This window comes from Lucilia sericata, unplaced genomic scaffold (genome assembly GCF_015586225.1).
Source record: "Lucilia sericata isolate MDLA Ls3-8-SP2 unplaced genomic scaffold, ASM1558622v1 Contig000592F_arrow, whole genome shotgun sequence".
NCBI lineage: Eukaryota > Metazoa > Arthropoda > Insecta > Diptera > Calliphoridae > Lucilia > Lucilia sericata.
Genome location: NW_023994599.1, coordinates 152454 through 171884, shown reverse-complemented (window position 1 = coordinate 171884; position 19431 = coordinate 152454). Strand labels below are relative to the sequence as shown.

At 30.9% G+C, this 19431-nt stretch overlaps 1 protein-coding gene across 1 annotated transcript in view; it reads left to right on the top strand.

Moving 5' to 3' along the window:
- Positions 1-2413: 2413 nt before the first annotated feature.
- LOC119606485 (furin-like protease 2) overlaps positions 2414-19431 on the top strand; it is a 109114-nt gene continuing 92096 nt past the window's right edge. The window contains 2 exon segments of the mRNA XM_037960012.1: positions 2414-3698; positions 3701-3777. Of these exon segments, the coding sequence (XP_037815940.1) occupies positions 2816-3698; positions 3701-3777 (960 nt within the window). The 5' untranslated portion in view covers positions 2414-2815.

Genomic DNA, 19431 nt, shown 5'->3' with positions numbered 1-19431 from the left:
ACAGAATTCTAAGCAGTATAGTCCACGTCACATTCTACCTAAACCACTTCTTCTCATAATATAAGATTCTTATTTATTTAAGTTTGTTTTTCCTTTATTTGTTCCTTTTATTATGACACAAACTTTTTTATTTACATTCCTCTTATAATTGTTGCTTTAGTTAAAGTAAGTTGTAAGGAATGCAAATAAAAGATACACAAATTACAAAGGTAATAAAATCTATGAGATTTAAATTGTACCGTTTTTTTTTAATGTTTACAAGTGAAAAACACAAAAAAGAATGCGACTGAAATGTAATAAATAGCCCCAAGGTATGCTGTTAGTTTTGTAGTTATGACACAATTAAGCTGTTGAGAGTTAGGATTCAGTGGAATTTTTGCAAAAGAGTAGTGTGTACTTAGACGTCTATTGAAATGAGTTGTTATTAAAATTCTTAGCCAGAGTAATGGGACTCTAAAGAGAATGACAAAGAACAAAGAAGATGAATTGCAACTGTATTGGAACTATTTAAACTAGAACTGTACTAGAACTGAACTAGAACTATTTACATTAGAACTGTACTAGAACTGAACTAGAACTGAACTAGAACTGAACTAGAACTGAACTAGAACTGAACTAGAACTGAACTAGAACTGAACTAGAACTGAACTAGAACTGAACTAGAACTGAACTAGAACTGAACTAGAACTGAACTAGAACTGAACTAGAACTGAACTAGAACTGAACTAGAACTGAACTAGAACTGAACTAGAACTGAACTAGAACTGAACTAGAACTGAACTAGAACTGAACTAGAACTGAACTAGAACTGAACTAGAACTGAACTAGAACTGAACTAGAACTATTTACATTAGAACTGTACTGAACTAGAACTGAACTAGAACTGAACTAGAACTGAACTAGAACTGAACTAGAACTGAACTAGAACTGAACTAGAACTGAACTAGAACTGAACTAGAACTGAACTAGAACTGAACTAGAACTGAACTAGAACTGAACTAGAACTGAACTAGAACTGAACTAGAACTGAACTAGAACTGAACTAGAACTGAACTAGAACTGAACTAGAACTGAACTAGAACTGAACTAGAACTGAACTAGAACTGAACTAGAACTGAACTAGAACTGAACTAGAACAGAACTAGAACTGAACTAGAACTGAACTAGAACTGAACTAGAACTGAACTAGAACTGAACTAGAACTGAACTAGAACTGAACTAGAACTGAACTAGAACTGAACTAGAACTGAACTAGAACTGAACTAGAACTGAACTAGAACTGAACTAGAATTGAACTAGAAATGAACTAGAACTGAACTAGAACTGAACTAGAACTGAACTAGAACTGAACTAGAACTGAACTAGAACTGAACTAGAACTGAACTAGAACTGAACTAGAACTGAACTAGACTGAACTAGAACTGAACTAGAACTGAACTAGAACTGAACTAGAACTGAACTAGAACTGAACTAGAACTGAACTAGAACTGAACTAGAACTTGAACTAGAACTGAACTAGAACTGAACTAGAACTGAACTAGAACTGAACTAGAACTGAACTAGAACTGAACTAGAACTGAACTAGAACTGAACTAGAACTGAACTAGAACTGAAACTAGAACTGAACTAGAACTGAACTAGACTGAACTAGAACTGAACTAGAACTGAACTAGAACTGAACTAGAACTGAACTAGAACTGAACTAGAACTGAACTAGAACTGAACTAGAACTGAACTAGAACTGAACTAGAACTGAACTAGAACTGAACTAGAACTGAACTAGAACTGAACTAGAACTGAACTAGAACTGAACTAGAACGACTAGAACTGAACTAGAACTGAACTAGAACTGAAACTAGAACTGAACTAGAAATGAACGAGAACTGAACTAGAACTGAACTAGAACTGAACTAGAACTGAACTAGAACTGAACTAGAACTGAACTAGAACTGAACTAGAACTGAACTAGAACTGAACTAGAACTGAACTAGAACTGAACTAGAACTGAACTAGAACTGAACTAGACTGAACTAGAACTGAACTAGAACTGAACTAGAACTGAACTAGAACTGAACTAGAACTGAACTAGAACTGAACTAGAACTGAACTAGAACTGAACTAGAACTGAACAAGAACTGAACAAGAACTGAACTAGAACTGAACTAGAACTGAACTAGAACTGAACTAGAACTGAACTAGAACTGAACTAGAACTGAACTAGAACTGGACTAGAACTGAACTAGAACTGAACTAGAACTGAACTAGAATTGAACTAGAACTTTGCATATTTGTTAAAGGAAGATCAATAAAAATAATTAACCCTTAAAAAGTACAAATAACAAGTTTTTAAGCATTTAAAAAAATTTCTATTATTTAAATTATAATTAAAAATATTTGTTCTATCTCGTTTCAGATTTTACACTCACTAACCAACCAAAATGACTGTCTAAACATATTTGCATAACAACGAAAACCAAAAATCTTAAAAATCAAAATTTTGAAAAGTTTTCTCTTTTCTAGAATTTACTTGAAAACTTATACAAACAAAAATCTGCACGCATGTTGTTGTTATCACTTTTAGATAAAACAAAAACTCTAAACACTCTCCATATGAACTGTTATAAATTTCAACCTATAGAAACCTTATATATCTATTAAAATCCCTACAAAAACCTGGAAGTAATCCTCTTTCCCCCTTCTCCAACGCAAAGTAAGAATAACAATACAAAATTTTGTAACCCTGAAGTAGAAACCATACAAAATTTTTCAACATTAAAACCAGAAAACATATAACCCCTACAAAATCTAACTAGCTATGAATTTACATCATAATCCAAATAACGATGATGAATGTGACAATTCAATATCATCACAAACACAAGAACAGCAGCAACAACAACAACAGCAGCAGCAACATGGCAACACAGTATGTAAGGGCCAACATGTTTACCAAACAGAACACAGGAATAGCAGTAATAGATTTTGCCAAACTGGTCAGTTATTACAAAAGAAAATTATAACAATGTCAAACGCATCCACAACAGCTGAAGTAGCAGCATCATCAACAACAATTAAATTATTAAATAATACCTGCCCCACAGTAGTAGATGAACGACAACAACGACATGGCCAACAGCATCAACATGTTCAACCATTACAAAAGTGGCTACAACGACCACGGGGGCAGACGCTTGCAAAGAATGCACCAGTGATATGGAATTTACTAAATAACAAAATGTTCAAATTACACAACAATGTCTGTAAATATTTCCTAGTGATGTTTGTCGTGATATTAACAAGTTTTCCAGCTGCCACCGTTATGGCTTTGCCCAGTCTACAGGACACAAATACTACTACGAATAATGTTATACAGCAAATACATCACGAATATAAAAATGATAAAATTGCCACAATTAGTCAAAGTGTAAATAGTACTAGTAATTACAACAGCAACAACAACAACAACGATACCACAACAAATTCGGCTGTTAAAATAATATTAAATGATTATAATGATGCATTTTTGCAAATGTTACCCATGACTGAACAGGAGCAACGGCAGCAGGAACAGCATCACTCAAACGCTGCTAAAAATCATTTATTAGAAATGGAGCCGGATGTTACTGTCATACATGATGATCTTTTGGATAGTTTTCGTGGCACACATAGCTTGCCTCAGCAACCCATGTATACGAATGAATTGCTGTTCATATACCGGCTGGCAAAGATATGGCCGATTTGATTGCCGATAAATATGGTTTTATTAATATGGGTCAGGTGAGTAATAGAAATTAGTTTAATTTGTGATTGTATATTTAATGAAGCCTGAAAATATGCAATAATTTTTATATTATTATTACTCCTTGAGATATGCAGTACTTATTAGTACAAAAGAAATATAATTAGAAATGAACTGTAACTGCAACAGTTATTAGTTGTTCTATTTTTACTTTCGAATTTATTTAAAATTTTTCCAATTATTTTTCATTTAAACTTCTATATTCAATTAAACTTTTTCTTTATTGTTTTAAAATCTTCCCCTAGCGATCTCAAACTGTTCATTTTTATACATATATTTCTCCCCCTTAGAAAATGTAAATAATTGCTCAAAAGTTTGAAAATTGATAAAAATCCAAATACCAAATATGTAAAAAAAAAAAAAAAAAAATTTAATATTTTTGTAAACACTCTTTGCAATTCAATTCAATTCTTTGTCTTATTTTCACAATAATAAATTTCCACTTTTAATACCAACACATACATAGAAACCTAACATTTCAAAAACAAGCAGACATACATACCCTAACACATGCATAACATAAAAAGGACTTTATAACATTTATGCCATACCATTTGCACACAAACACTCGAACATACATTGACTTGGACTCATACTTTTCTCGTATTTTATTCCCCAAACAATTGGCGAATAGTATGTGACCGAGTATTTATATGGTTTGTTTGATTGAGGAAAAAACACCAGATATAGCCAATGGTACTAGTAAAGGTACCAAATACTATAAATTTGGTAATTGTACCTAGTTTGGACCATATTTCCATATTGCAACACGATTATGGGTTCGTCTATAGTTTGACCAAAGTATTGCCATGATTATAGTCTAACTAATGAAACGGACTATAATCTGATAGTCTCGGCTTGAAACAGAACTATAGAATGGGTTATAATTCCTATGAATGTCGGGTTATAGTTTGTACTATAGTTCAGACTTTAGTATGAACAATAGTCGGACAAACTATAGTCTAAACTAAAGTCTGAAAGACAATCTCGGTTACAGCCAGAATTATAGTCTGAACTTTAATCTATACTGTGGAATAAACGGAAGTCTGACCTAAAGTCTAGACCTCAATATGGTCTAAAGTCTGAACTATAATCTGAACTCCAGTTTAAACTATTCGGTCTTAAATACAGTATAAATTAACTTTAATCTGAAATATAGTTTAGACAATAGCCATATAGTCTCAACATTAGTCCGAGCCCAATTATGAACTTTAGTCTGAACTATAATCTGGGCTAAAATATAGACTGTAGACTGCAGTCTAGACAATAGTTAACCTATTATACTACTCTGACTTAAAGTTTTGACTAAGATCTGGACTATAAACTCGTCTTTATCCGGTAGTATGACGGAGTCTAGACCTCAATACGGTCTAAAGTCGGAACTATAATCTGAACTTCAAAAAAAGTATTAATTAACTTAAATGTGAACTACAGACCGATAGTCTCAACATTAGTCTGGGTCATTTTATGAACTTTAGTCTGAACTATAATCTGGGCTGAAGTATAGACTGTAGTCTTAACTGCAGTCTAGACTATAGTTAACCTACTACAGTACGGACTTCAGTATGAACTATAGTCTAAACTATGGTCTAAAATATAGTATGGCTTATAGTTTAGACGAAGGACTGGACTTTGAACTCTTCTATATTCGGAATGTATTGTCTCCTCTTTAGTTTCTACTACTTTCATTCTCGACTAAGTACAGTCTGTCATATAGTCTTGCCTAGCCTCTAGTCAAGAATATGACAATATATTTCACACTATAGTTTGGACTACAATCTTGACTTTATTCTGAATTATAATTCAGAAAAATTTTCATAAGTACTTTTCATACATGCAAAAAAGGTACTCACGAAACAAATGTACATGTAATCCCTGATCTGAACACATAACTGCAAGTAAAAGTGTGAGTTCACTTGCCTTGCATGAGTATGTGTATAAAATAAAATATGACTTCCTTTTTATTTCACTCGATGTTGTTGTTGGCATTTTTCTTTGTTTTGTAATAGATATAAAATAAATTTACTGCATTCACTCATATGATGAGAAGTTGAAATTATTGCAAAAAAAAAAAACATATAGGAAAAAAATAAAATAAACAAAAGTTTATTTAAGTTCTAGAAGGCAAGTGTTAAAAAGAGAAGCAAATGGCAGCAAGTAAGACGAAAAAAGAGATGTAAGTGTTGTCTTTTCTTGCTGTTAGAATCTCCCGGGAATGCTTGAGTTTTACTTACAAAGTTATAAATCAGTAAGAAAAATGTTAAGAGACATGTGATAATACTATAACAACAGACATAAAAGTGCTAAAAGAAGAAGAAATATTTTAAACAAATAAAAAGATGAGTAGAAATTTATTGAACTTAAGTAAAATATATCGTTATGGAGAAATATGTATTTTTAACATAATGGAATTGTTATATTTTTCTTGGTAACATATAAGTCATCAGTAAACAGTATTGGATAAAAGGAAATATAAATAAGAATAAAGTGTAATAAAAATTGACAAGAATAGTATAACAATGTCCTCATTATAAAGATTTCAGCAAATTATTCTAGTTCGGTTCTAGTTCAGTTCTAGTTCATTCTAGTTCAGTTCTAGTTCAGTTCTAGTTCAGTTCTAGTTCAGTTCTAGTTCAGTTCTAGTTCAGTTCTAGTTCAGTTCTAGTTCAGTTCTAGTTCAGTTCTAGTTCAGTTCTAGTTTTTAGTTCTAGTTCAGTTCTAGTTCAGTTCTAGTTCAGTTCTAGTTCAGTTCTAGTTCAGTTCTAGTTCAGTTTCAGTTCTAGTTCAGTTCTAGTTCAGTTCTAGTTCAGTTCTAGTTCAGTTCTAGTTCAGTTCTAGTTCAGTTCTAGTTCAGTTCTAGTTCAGTTTTCAGTTCTAGTTCATTCAGTTCTAGTTCGTTCTAGTTCAGTTCTAGTTCAGTTCTAGTTCTAGTTCAGTTCTAGTTCAGTTCTAGTTCAGTTCTAGTTCAGTTCTAGTTCAGCAGTTCTAGTTCAGTTCTAGTTCAGTTCTAGTTCAGTTCTAGTTCAGTTCTAGTTCAGTTCTAGTTCAGTCAGTTCTAGTTCAGTTCTAGTTCAGTTCTAGTTCAGTTCAGGTTCTAGTTCAGTTCTTTCAGTTCTAGTTCAGTTCTAGTTCAGTTCTAGTTCAGTTCTAGTTCAGTTCTAGTTCAGTTCTAGTTCAGTTCTAGTCAGTTCAGTTCTAGTTCAGTTCTAGTTCAGTTCTAGTTCAGTTCTAGTTCAGTTCTAGTTCAGTTCTAGTTCAGTTCTAGTTCAGTTCTAGTTCAGTTCTAGTTCAGTTCTAGTTCAGTTCTAGTTCAGTTTAGTTCAGCAGTTCTAGTTCAGTTCTAGTTCAGTTCTAGTTCAGTTCTAGTTCAGTTCTAGTTCAGTTCTAGTTCAGTTCTAGTTCAGTTCTAGTTCAGTTCTAGTTCAGTTCTAGTTCAGTTCTAGTTCAGTTCTAGTTTAGTTCTAGTTCAGTTCTAGTTCAGTTCTAGTTCAGTTCTAGTTCAGTTCGTTCAGTTCTAGTTCAGTTCTAGTTCAGTTCTAGTTCCGTTCTAGTTCAGTTCTAGTTCAGTTCTAGTTCAGTTCTAGTTCAGTTCTAGTTCAGTCTAGTTCAGTTCTAGTTCAGTTCTAGTTCTAGTTCAGCTCTTGATCTTCTAATTAACGTCTTTATGATTACCATACAAATATATTTTATCCTTTTAACAAGGATTAGTCCAATATTCATACATTTAATACAAAGTGACAGCAACCAAATTCTACATTTCTTATACAATAGTATCAAACAACATTCATTAAAAATGTTGGTTGAAATTTAATCAAAAATGTATAGTTTTGTGATTCTAAAACACTAAATAAGTGTTTTCATGTAAGCATGTTGGGTAAAACTATAGAAATGGACAAAATTTTTCAAATTAATTTAAAAAAACAAGTCATTAAAAATATGTTTTGAGGAAATACAAAAACAAAAAAGGAACTAAATTGCCAAAGCAGTTGAAGAATTTACACATCCATATGTATGCATGTACCTAAGTGTTTGTATATACAAATAAACAATTCTTTAGTAAATGCTGTAGTATTTAGTTTGGTAAATATACAACTACACATACATATATTCACATACGTTTGTTTTCTAAAGTCTGCTAAATAAACCAACAATTTTAGTTGCATATTCAGACATAACTAACATACAAATATACATACATATATGTATGATTGTTGACGAATTCAACAGTAAATATGAACACATGCAATACTATCTAATTTATACATACGGTGTGTGTGTGTGACTCTATACTACAGGAACTTAAACATATACACTCACGTTTGTCTATTTACATACTTAACAAACAACAATGAAAACAGAACAATTTAACATGCACATTTATGCACACAATAATGTTGTAATTGTTGTTGCTGTGTATATGACTGCTTGTATTGCTGTTACACATATACATGTATACTTATAAAAAGTAGTGTCCTTGTTGCATGAGAGTTGTTAAAAGGAAAATACATTAAAACAAATACTAACCGGAAATACGACAAAACTATAGAGAATTCAGCAAATATTTATTAGTATACACATACATATATATTTACATACATATGTATTTACTATTACAGACATACTTGTGTGTAAGTATTATCAACACATTGACAATTACAGCTGCATGCAGTGATATTGGTTGGGGGAAGAAACACCAGAACTGAACTAGAACTGAACTAGAACTGAACTAGAACTGAACTAGAACTGAACTAGAACTGAACTAGAACTGAACTAGAACTGAACTAGAACTGAACTAGAACTGAACTAGAACTGAACTAGAACTGAACTAGAACTGAACTAGAACTGAACTAGAACTGAACTAGAACTGAACTAGAACTGAACTAGAACTGAACTAGAACTGAACTAGAACTGAACTAGAACTGAACTAGAACTGAACTAGAACTGAACTAGAACTGAACTAGAACTGAACTAGAACTGAACTAGAACTGAACTAGAACTGAACTAGAACTGAACTAGAACTGAACTAGAACTGAACTAGAACTGAACTAGAACTGAACTAGAACTGAACTAGAACTGAACTAGAACTGAACTAGAACTAGAACTAGAACTGAACTAGAACTAACTAGAACTAGAACTGAACTAGAACTGAACTAGAACTGAACTAGAACTAAACTAGAACTAGAACTGAACTAGAACTGAACTAGAACTGAACTAGAACTGAACTAGAACTGAACTAGAACTGAACTAGAACTGAACTAAAAACTGAACTAGAACTGAACTAGAACTGAACTAGAACTGAACTAGAACTGAACTAGAAATGAACTAGAACTGAACTAGAACTGAACTAGAACTGAACTAGAACTGAACTAGAACTGAACTAGAACTGAGCTAGAACTGAACTAGAACTCAACTAGAACTGAACTAGAACTGAACTAGAACTGAACTAGAACTGAACTAGAACTGAACTAGAACTGAACTAGAACTGAACTAGAACTGAACTAGAACTGAACTAGAACTGAACTAGAACTGAACTAGAACTGAACTAGAACTGAACTAGAAATATATTGCAAGCAAACAAAAGCTTACACTCATACCCAATATTTACTTCAAATGACAATTATTTTTATTGTCCTTACATACCAATAAACTTATTCAAACATTGTTTATCCCTTTCTCCTTTTTCACTTTCAAACATCACACTGACAGTAATTCAAAATTCATAAAATCTGTTATACAGTAAAAATTGCAGCAGCAAATGAAAAACTACAAAACTTTTGTTGTAATATTGTATGTAACGGAAATGTAATTAAATATTATGCATGTTTTTACACATCTACACAAACAACTTGTTCATTGTACTTTTGGCATAAAAAAGGATAAAAAAATCCTTGAAGACAGAATTTGAAAATTTGAATATTTATATTTCTGTTTGTATAAATTTTCTAAAATTTATTTCAAAACCAAAAAAAAAATCATATTATAAGAAAATATATAAAAGACTAGAATAATTTTGGAAAATATATAAAAAAGAGAGAAAATAAAACAGCATATATCTTCTGGTAGATTAATGTTACGGAAGTGTTGCATATTTATATGCATAAACACTTTTTCATTATGCATACATGCATAATAGTTCAAAAGTTTTACACAAACATACATACATGAAATGTGTATAATGACATATTACTGTGTGGGTGTGAGTGTATGTCATTTGTCTGACTAGGCAAGTTTAAGTTTCTTTTTCTGAGGGTGCCTCTGAGTGAAAAGTTTTAGTTTGCATTAAAAAATACAACAATAATGCTGAAAAACACATACATACATAGTTTTGTTTGAAATCCTTAACATTGTGACAGTTTTAATTATGAAACATTAGTTTTTGTTTTTTAGTTCATTTACTGGATTAGTTTTCTTTTTTGCATTGTGTATGCATATTGTGTCTATGTCAGTCGTAGTAAAAACTTTGACAATTTTGTAGTCAATTTCATATGCTTGGTGTAGTAAGAAGAAAAGTGGAGAGAAGGGATTTGAATTAAAAAAAAAAAAATTATATGCAAGTAATATATTTAATTTTTCAATTTTATATATAGAAATATGTATTTAACTCTAGAATTTTTAATAGAAAATTTGTTACAGTTAATTGACAAGAAACGAGAGAAGTATACAAAGTATTTTAATATTCTTGACATATGCTACAGATGAGGAAAATTTTTTAATATAAAATCTATTATTGCAGGAGAATGACAAATTTGTATTATTATTTTAAATTTAATAGCAATTTGAACTAGAACTAAACCAGAACAATATCCCATCATAACCCTCTCTTCTTGACAATTTAATGAATTATTTTATTTTAATTTTTGTTTTACTTTTAGACCAGAATGAAAATAGGTTTTAAAAATTCAAATCAGTCAATAACGTTTTTAAAATCTTTCAAAAATTGTTATAAAATATAAATCAATTTTAATTTCAATAATTTTCCCGAATATTCTTAGAATTATTCATTATAAAAATCTACAGCAAATGTGAGGCATACTTTTAGGCGAATCTAAAATATTTATATATTTCCATTGCAATATTTTTTTTCTCTCTTTAAAATTTATGAATTCAGCTGAATTCTGCAGCTCTAATAAAAAAATGAATTGTTATTAATTTATTTTTAAAACTACAGCTGTTTTACTAATTAAATAAATCCTTAAGTTAATAAGGTCCAAAGCATTTGTCCTTCATGTATTACTTTAAATAAATGAACTTATTTTTACTACTTTATATTATAACTTACAAATATAAACATGTAGCTACACTATCATTTATTTTTATATATATGTATGAATAAACTATGCATGTATATATGTATACTTTAGGGAAACATTTATAAAAATTTTAAATTATTGTACATTTATTTAAATACATACTTTTTATCTATGACAGCATTATTTACCTTGATTGCACTTTTTCATATTACACTATTAATACATAAATGATAAAAAAAAAACAAAAAATAATAAACTTTAAAAAGTGCAAACATATTTTTTTTAGCAACTTTTTCCCCATTTAAAATTCCCCGAAGTGGAAAAATATGTTAAAATTAAATTCCGGATTTTTTTAATGTATAATTTTTTAATGAAATAATATTTAATATGTGTATTTTAACAATGCAAATTTAGGTTACAGAAGAATTTCCATAGGGCATAATTTTTTGTAAAACAATTATCGATTGATGCTAAAAAAAAGGAAAATTATTACTTTTTTCAGGCAAACTATTTTAATAAATTTTAAATTTACTTTTTTGTGTAAAACAGAACAAGAACAGAACAGAACTAGAACAGAACCAGAACAGAACTAAAACAGAACCAGAACAGAACTAGAACAAAACTAGAACAGAACTAGAATAGAACTAGAAAAGAACTAGAACAGAACTTGAACAGAACTTGAACAGAACTTGAACAGAACTAGAACAGAACTAGAACAGAACTAGAACAGAACTAGAACAGAACTAGAACAGAACTAGAACAGAACTAGAACAGAACAGAACTAGAACAGAACTAGAACAGAACTAGAACAAACTAGAACAAAACTAGAACAGAACTAGAAAAGAACTAGAACAGAACTAGAACAACTAGAACAGAACTAGAACAGAACTAAACAGAACTAGAACAGAACTAGAACATACTAGAACAGAACTAGAACAGAACTAGAACAGAACTAGACAGAACTAGAACAGAACTAGAACAGAACTAGAACAGAACTAGAACAGAACTAGAACAGAACTAGACACTAGAACAGAACTAGAACAGAACTAGAACAGAACTAGAACAGAACTAGAACAGAACTAGAACAGAACTAGAATAAACTAGAACAGAACTAGAATAGAACTAGAACAGAACTAGAACAGAACTAGAACAGAACTAGAACAGAACTAGAACAGAACTAGAACAGAACTAGAACAGAACTAGAACAGAACTAGAACAGAACTAGAACAGAACTAGAAACAGAACTAGAACAGAACTAGAACAGAACTAGAACAGAACTAGAACAGAACTAGAAACTAGAACAGAACTAGAACAGAACTAGAACAGAACTAGAACAGAACTAGAACAAACTAGAACAGAACTAGAACAGAACTAGAACAGAACTAGAACAGAACTAGAACAGAACTAGAACAGAACTAGAACAGAACTAGAACAGAACTAGAATAGAACTAGAAAAACTAGAACAGAACTAGAACAGAACTAGAACAGAACTGCAGAACTAGAACAGAACTGGAACAGAACTAACACTAGAACAAACTAGAACAGAACTAAACAGAACTAGAACAGAACTAGAACAGAACTAGAACAGAACTAGAACAGAACTAGAACAGAACTAGAACAGAACTAGAACAGAACTAGAACAGAACTAGAACAGAACTAGAACAGAACTAGAACAGAACTAGAACAGAACTAGAACAGAACTAGAACAGAACTAGAACAGAACTAGAACAGAACTAGAACAGAACTAGAACAGAACTAGAACAGAACTAGAACAGAACTAGAACAGAACTAGAACAGAACTAGAACAGAACTAGAACAGAACTAGAACAGAACTAGAACAAACTAGAACAGAACTAGAACAGAACTAGAACAGAACTAGAACAGAACTAGAACAGAACTAGAACAGAACTAGAACAGAACTAGAACAGAACTAGAACAGAACTAGCAGAACTAGGACAGAACTAGAACAGAACAGAACAGAAGTAGAACTAAAACACAACTAGAACTGAACTAGAATAAAACTAGAACAGAACTAGAACAGAACTAGAACAGAACTAGAACAGAACTAGAACAGAACTAGGACAGAACTAGAACAGAACAGAACAGAAAAAACAGAACTAGAACTAGAACAGAACTAGAACGAACTAGAACAGAACTAGAACAGAACTAGAACAGAACTAGAACAGAACTAGAACAGAACTAGAACAGAACTAGAACAGAACTAGAACAGAACTAGAACAGAACTAGAACAGAACTAGAACAGAACTAGAACAGAACTAGACAGAACTAGAACAGAACAAGAACAGAACTAGAACAGAACTAGAACAGAACTAGAACAGAACTAGAACAGAACTAGAACAGAACTAGAACAGAACTAGAACAGAACTAGAACAGAACTAGAACAGAACTAGAACAGAACTAGAACAGAACTAGAACAGAACTAGAACAGAACTAGAACAGAACTAGAACAGAACTAGAACAGAACTAGAACAGAACTAGAACAGAACTAGAACAGAACTAGAACAGAACTAGAACATACTAGAACAGAACTAGAACAGAACTAGAACAGAACTAGAACAGAACTAGAACAGCTAGAACAGAACTAGAACAGAACTAGAACAGAACTAGAACAGAACTAGAACAGAACTAGAACAGAACTAGAACAGAACTAGAACAGAACTAGAACAGAACTAGAACAGAACTAGAACAGAACTAGAACAGAACTAGAACAGAACTAGTAACAGAACTAGAACAAACTAGAACAGGACTAGAACAGAACTAGAACAGAACTAGAACAGAACTAGAACAGAACTAGAACAGAACTAGAACAGGACTAGAACAGAACTAGAACAGAACTAGAACAGAACAAGAACAGAACTAGAACAGAAGTAGAACTAAAACACAACTAGAACTGAACTAGAAATAAAATTTGTCCTATAAATCCCTTTCAAAGAAACCCGTTCCCTAAATTTTATATTTTTCGAAATTATTACATTTATTTCTATTAAAATTTACATAACTTTTAAATTATTGAATTTATAAAATTTAAAATTTACCCCTCTAACTATACTATGGTTTTTGATTTTTCTTTTTAGTATTTTAAAAATTAGTGAAGCGTATATTTTGCACTAATGAAACAAATGTTTAGGCAATGCAGTTATTCATATTTATTGTAATTTTTGGTTTTTAAATTTTATTATTTATTTTATTTATATTAAAAATTTATAATTATTGAAGGGGTAAATATTTATATATGCTACAATGAATAGCAAAATTTTCCAATGCAAACAAATGTATATTATTTGTTTGAGTAATTAGCAATGCTGTTAGAATGAGCGAAAATACCTAGGGGACCTTTAGTGTAAATGTAGCATTTAGTAATAGGGAAAAAGTTAACAAAAATTGCTTAACAATTACTTTTGTTGAAATCATACAAATTAATAAAACATGATAAAATAAATATGCCTAAAAGCAGACTTTAATTTAATTTATTTGGAAAAGTTACTAACTAATGAACCCCCGGAAAACTTGTGGAAAAAATGTTGTTACTTTAACTCGTTGCCAAAAACTTAACTTGAGATTAGTCAATAATTTACCAAAGATTAACATAAAATTGTTTTAAATTGGCAAATGAGTTAAAAAGGGCCCCTAAAAGTCGGCTTTAATTTTTTTCATTTAGGTAATTTTCGCCATTGGCTTCATTTTAACTATTCCTTTGATAATTATCATAAACATTAAGCAATCATCACGTAAATAATGTTATACTAATACCCATATTCTTGAAATGTTTTTCCGCTTATTAGAAATGCCACACCAACTGGTGCCAGTTACCAGCAGCACTTAATAAATTTTTATTTTATGTTCTTTAAGGTGTGAAAATGTTTTTAATTTCACGCTAATTTCACAATTTTCACTTAATATAATTGAAGATTTGTTATTCGGCTTCAACCAACTGCCTAACAACGCCACTGAATTTGAAATTAAAATCCAAAAGTTAGTAGTTCGGTTTTTCTGCCAAGTGTATCAAATAAAATGCCATAAAATTACAATTTCTATAATTAGGCTGGAAAAATAAACAAAACAACGAAAAACTTTAATCAAATACACATTTACCGAAACCTACACATTTCGATGGAGTCAATGTTATTTGATAAGGACAACAGCACACACACACAAGTATTCATTTGTTGAGGTAGACATGAACATGGACGGAAAGACATAGATTAGTGTGTTGGTGTAAAATAAGTAGTAGGAGCAAAAACATAGAAATGAAATTTAGCTTAACAAATGACCTATAAATATAAAGTCATAAATTTTTATTTGATAATATTTTATGATCATGTTAACAACCATACCTATAATCAACAAAATAATATGGCTCATTTAATTTTAGCCTTCCATTTTTTGGTAGTAATCAGAGCCAAATAAGGAGTAATTTGGCTACAAAAGATCTAGAATTTTTACTGAAAACCAACTATTTCAGAGTCTGAATATAGGTTACCCTATGAGCTACTCCTTAGTATAGACTATAGACTACTCTATAGACTTGACTACTGTATAGTCTGGCCTATAGACTACTTCAAAGACTACTCTATAGACTATTCTATAGTCTGTAGTATAGACTACTCTATAGTTTGGACTATAGACTACTCTATAGTCTGGACTATAGACTACTCTATAGTCGGGACTATAGACTACTCTATAGTCGGGACTATAGACTACTCTATAGTCTGGACTATAGACTACTCTATAGTCTGGACTATAGACTACTCTATAGTCTGGACTATAGACTACTCAATAGTCTGGACTATAGACTACTCAATAGTCTGGACTATAGACTACTCAATAGTCTGGACTATAGACTACTCTATACGCTCTATAGTCTGAACTATAGACTACTCTATAGTCTGGAACTATAGACTACTCTATAGTCTGGACTATAGACTACTCTATAGTCTGGACTATAGACTACTCTATAGTCTGGACTATAGACTACTCTATAGTCTGGACTATAGACTACTCTATAGTCTGAACTATAGACTACCTCTATAGTCTGGACTATAGACTACTCTATAGTCTGGACTATAGACTACTCTATAGTCTGGACTATAGCTACTCTATAGTCTGGGACTATAGACTACTCTATAGTCTGGACTATAGACTACCTATAGTCTGGACTATAGACTACTCTATAGTCTGGACTATAGACTACTCTATAGTCTGGGACTATAGACTACTCTATAGTCTGGACTATAGACTACTCTATAGTCTGGACTATAGACTACTCTATAGTCTGGACTATAGACTACTCTATAGTCGGACTATAGACTACTCTATAGTCTGGACTATAGACTACTCTATAGTCTGGACTATAGACTACCTGTCTGGCACTAGACTACTCTATAGTCTGGACTATAGACTACTCTATAGTCTGGACTATAGACTACTCTATAGTCTGGTTTTGGCTATAGACTACTTTATAGTCTTATGAAAATATTTATGAAATTTCTCCCTTTTTGAAAAAGGTGTTTCACAGGATTATGACACGTGCTAACCCCTCATTGTGTGAAATTGGTATTTGTGCGTATGATTGAACAATTTATCGAAATACTAAAAATTCATTGGTCATTTTCTTAATGTTAAAAACCATAAAATTAATATTCTTTTATTTGGCCAAATTTTGCCTTCCTCCACACATATGCACACAATAGAAATACCTACACATGTGCTATTATTTATAGTAAATAGGTTACTTCCTCTCAAATATATGTATTTTTATTGTTGCTGTTTTATCCCCTTAATATTTAAGGCAATAAAACATATGCTTCTAACTATGAAATAAAAATATATATATATTTTTTATTAAATTAATAGAAAATTGATTTTATTTTTTATTACTGAACATCAAAAATTCTGATTTTTGCGTGTGAATTTTAGTGGTAGAGAGGTTTTGTTTATGAATATTTAAAAGATTTTTATGGAATATGTTTGCTATAAAAATTTTCTGAACTTTGATATGATTATACATTTGTAGTTATGTTGTGGAATATTTAAAAATATCTATATTTTCTGAATGCTAAATAACAATATAAAAATATTAAACGTTTAACTTTTTCGCGAATAAATCGAGAATTCGTAGACAATTAATTAATACAAAAATAATTGTATACTATTCGGCTTAGCATAAAAACAAATAAAAATCTAATATCTTGATTTTTAAACTTTCGAGTACGGTATTTCAGAATTGTCTTTATCATAGCATTTTTACCATATTAAATAGTTTTTATTAAATTCTGCTGATTGTATTAGTTTTAAAGAGAAAATAACAAATTGTGCTAAATAAAATAAATTTAATTTTTAATTATTTTAATTTGTTTTATGCAAAATATTACAAATGAATGATTTCGTGTTTGTATTTGAGTATGAGATAACAAAAAACCTCAAAACAGCTTAAATTTAAATTAAATATTTTATTATAACCCAAAAATATAATCTTTGTATTAAATATGATATAAACAAACTATTATTTTGGTTATAAAAACAACAAAAATAAAATAATTTTGTTTAAAATCAGATTAGACATTTTTTTAAAAGTTTATTGTTAATTTTGGTGGTATATATTTTTTTGTTTTGAAATTTGTATTAAAAGAGAAATACATAACTTTAACATATAAAGCATTTTTTAAATTTTATTATTGTTATTTGCATAAGCCTACCTAAAACGTTCAATCAGAACACAAAAGTCAAAGCATACTTTAAGGTGTTAGTCTAAATATTTTAAATCCTTTTTTATTTTCAATTTCTTTTACTTATAATCTTAACAATTTCAATAATTTTACACTTTGTTAAAGAAAAAAAATTAACTATAATGGAATTTAATTAAAAATTGCTATTATAGGGACCAAATAAATACATATGAATGTATTTGTTAATAAAATATGTATTATAAATAGAATTTATATACATAAATACATTTATTTTGAACAGGCCATAGACTATAAATTAGTCTAATGTCCAGACTATAGAGTAGTCTATAGTCAAGACTATAGAGTAGTCTAGTCCACACTATAGAGTATTCTATAATCTAAACTATAGATTAGTCTATAGTCCAGACTATAGAGTGTTCTATAGTCCAGACTATAGAGTGTTCTATAGTCCAGACTATAGAGTGTTCTATAGTCCAGACTATAGAGTGTTCTATAGTCCAGACTATAGAGTGTTCTATAGTCCAGACTATAGAGTAGTTTGTAGACCAGACTATAGAGTGGTCTATAGTCCAGACTATAGAGTAGTCCATAGGCCAGACTATAGATTAGTCCATAGTCCAGGCTATAGAGTAGTCTATAGTCCAGACTATGGAGTAGTCTGTAGACCAGACTATAGAGTAGTCTATACTCCAGACTATAGAGTATTCCATAGGCCAGACTGTAGATTAGTCACAGACCAGGCTATAGAATAGTCTATACTCCAGACGATAGAGTAGTCTATAGTCAAGACTATAGCGTAGCCTCTAGTCAAGACTATAGAGTAGGCTATAGTACAGAATTTATAGAAGTTTATAGTCCAAACTATAGAGTAGTCTATAGTCAAGACTATAGAGTAGTCTATAGTCCAGAGTATAGAGTGGTCTATACTCCAGACGACAGAGTAGTCTATAGTCAAGACTATAGAGTAGCCTCTAGTCAAGACTATAGAGTAGGCTATATTCCAGACTATAGAGTAGTCTATAGTCTAGACTAAAGAGTAGTCTATACTCTAAGACTATAGAGTAGTCTATAGTCCAGAATGTAGAGTGGTCTCTAGTCCAGACTATGGAGTAGTCTATAGTCCAGACTATAGAGTAGTCTATAGTCTATAGATAGACTATATAGTCCAGACAATTAACTACTCTAAAGTCTGGACTGTGGACTACTCTATAAAGTAGTATATAGTCTAGAATATAGAGTAGTCGATATTCCAGACTATAGAGTAGTCTATAGTCCAGACTATAGAGTAGTCTATAGTTCAGACTATAGAGTAATCTATAGTCCAGACTATAGAGTAGTCTATAGTCCAGACTATAGAGTAGTCTATAGTCCAGACTATAGAGTGTTCTATAGTCCAGACTATAGAGTAGTTTGTAGACCAGACTATACAGTGGCCTACAGTCCAGACTATAGAGTAGTCCATAGGCCAGACTATAGATTAGTCCATAGTCCAGACTATAGAGTAATCTATAGTCCAGACTATAGAGTAATCTATAATCCAGACTATAGAGTAATCTATAGTAATCTATAGTCCAGACTATAGAGTAGTCTATTGTCCAGACTATAGAGTAGTCTATAGTCCAGACTAGGGAGTAGTCTATAGTTCAGACTATAGAGTAATCTATAGTCCAGACTA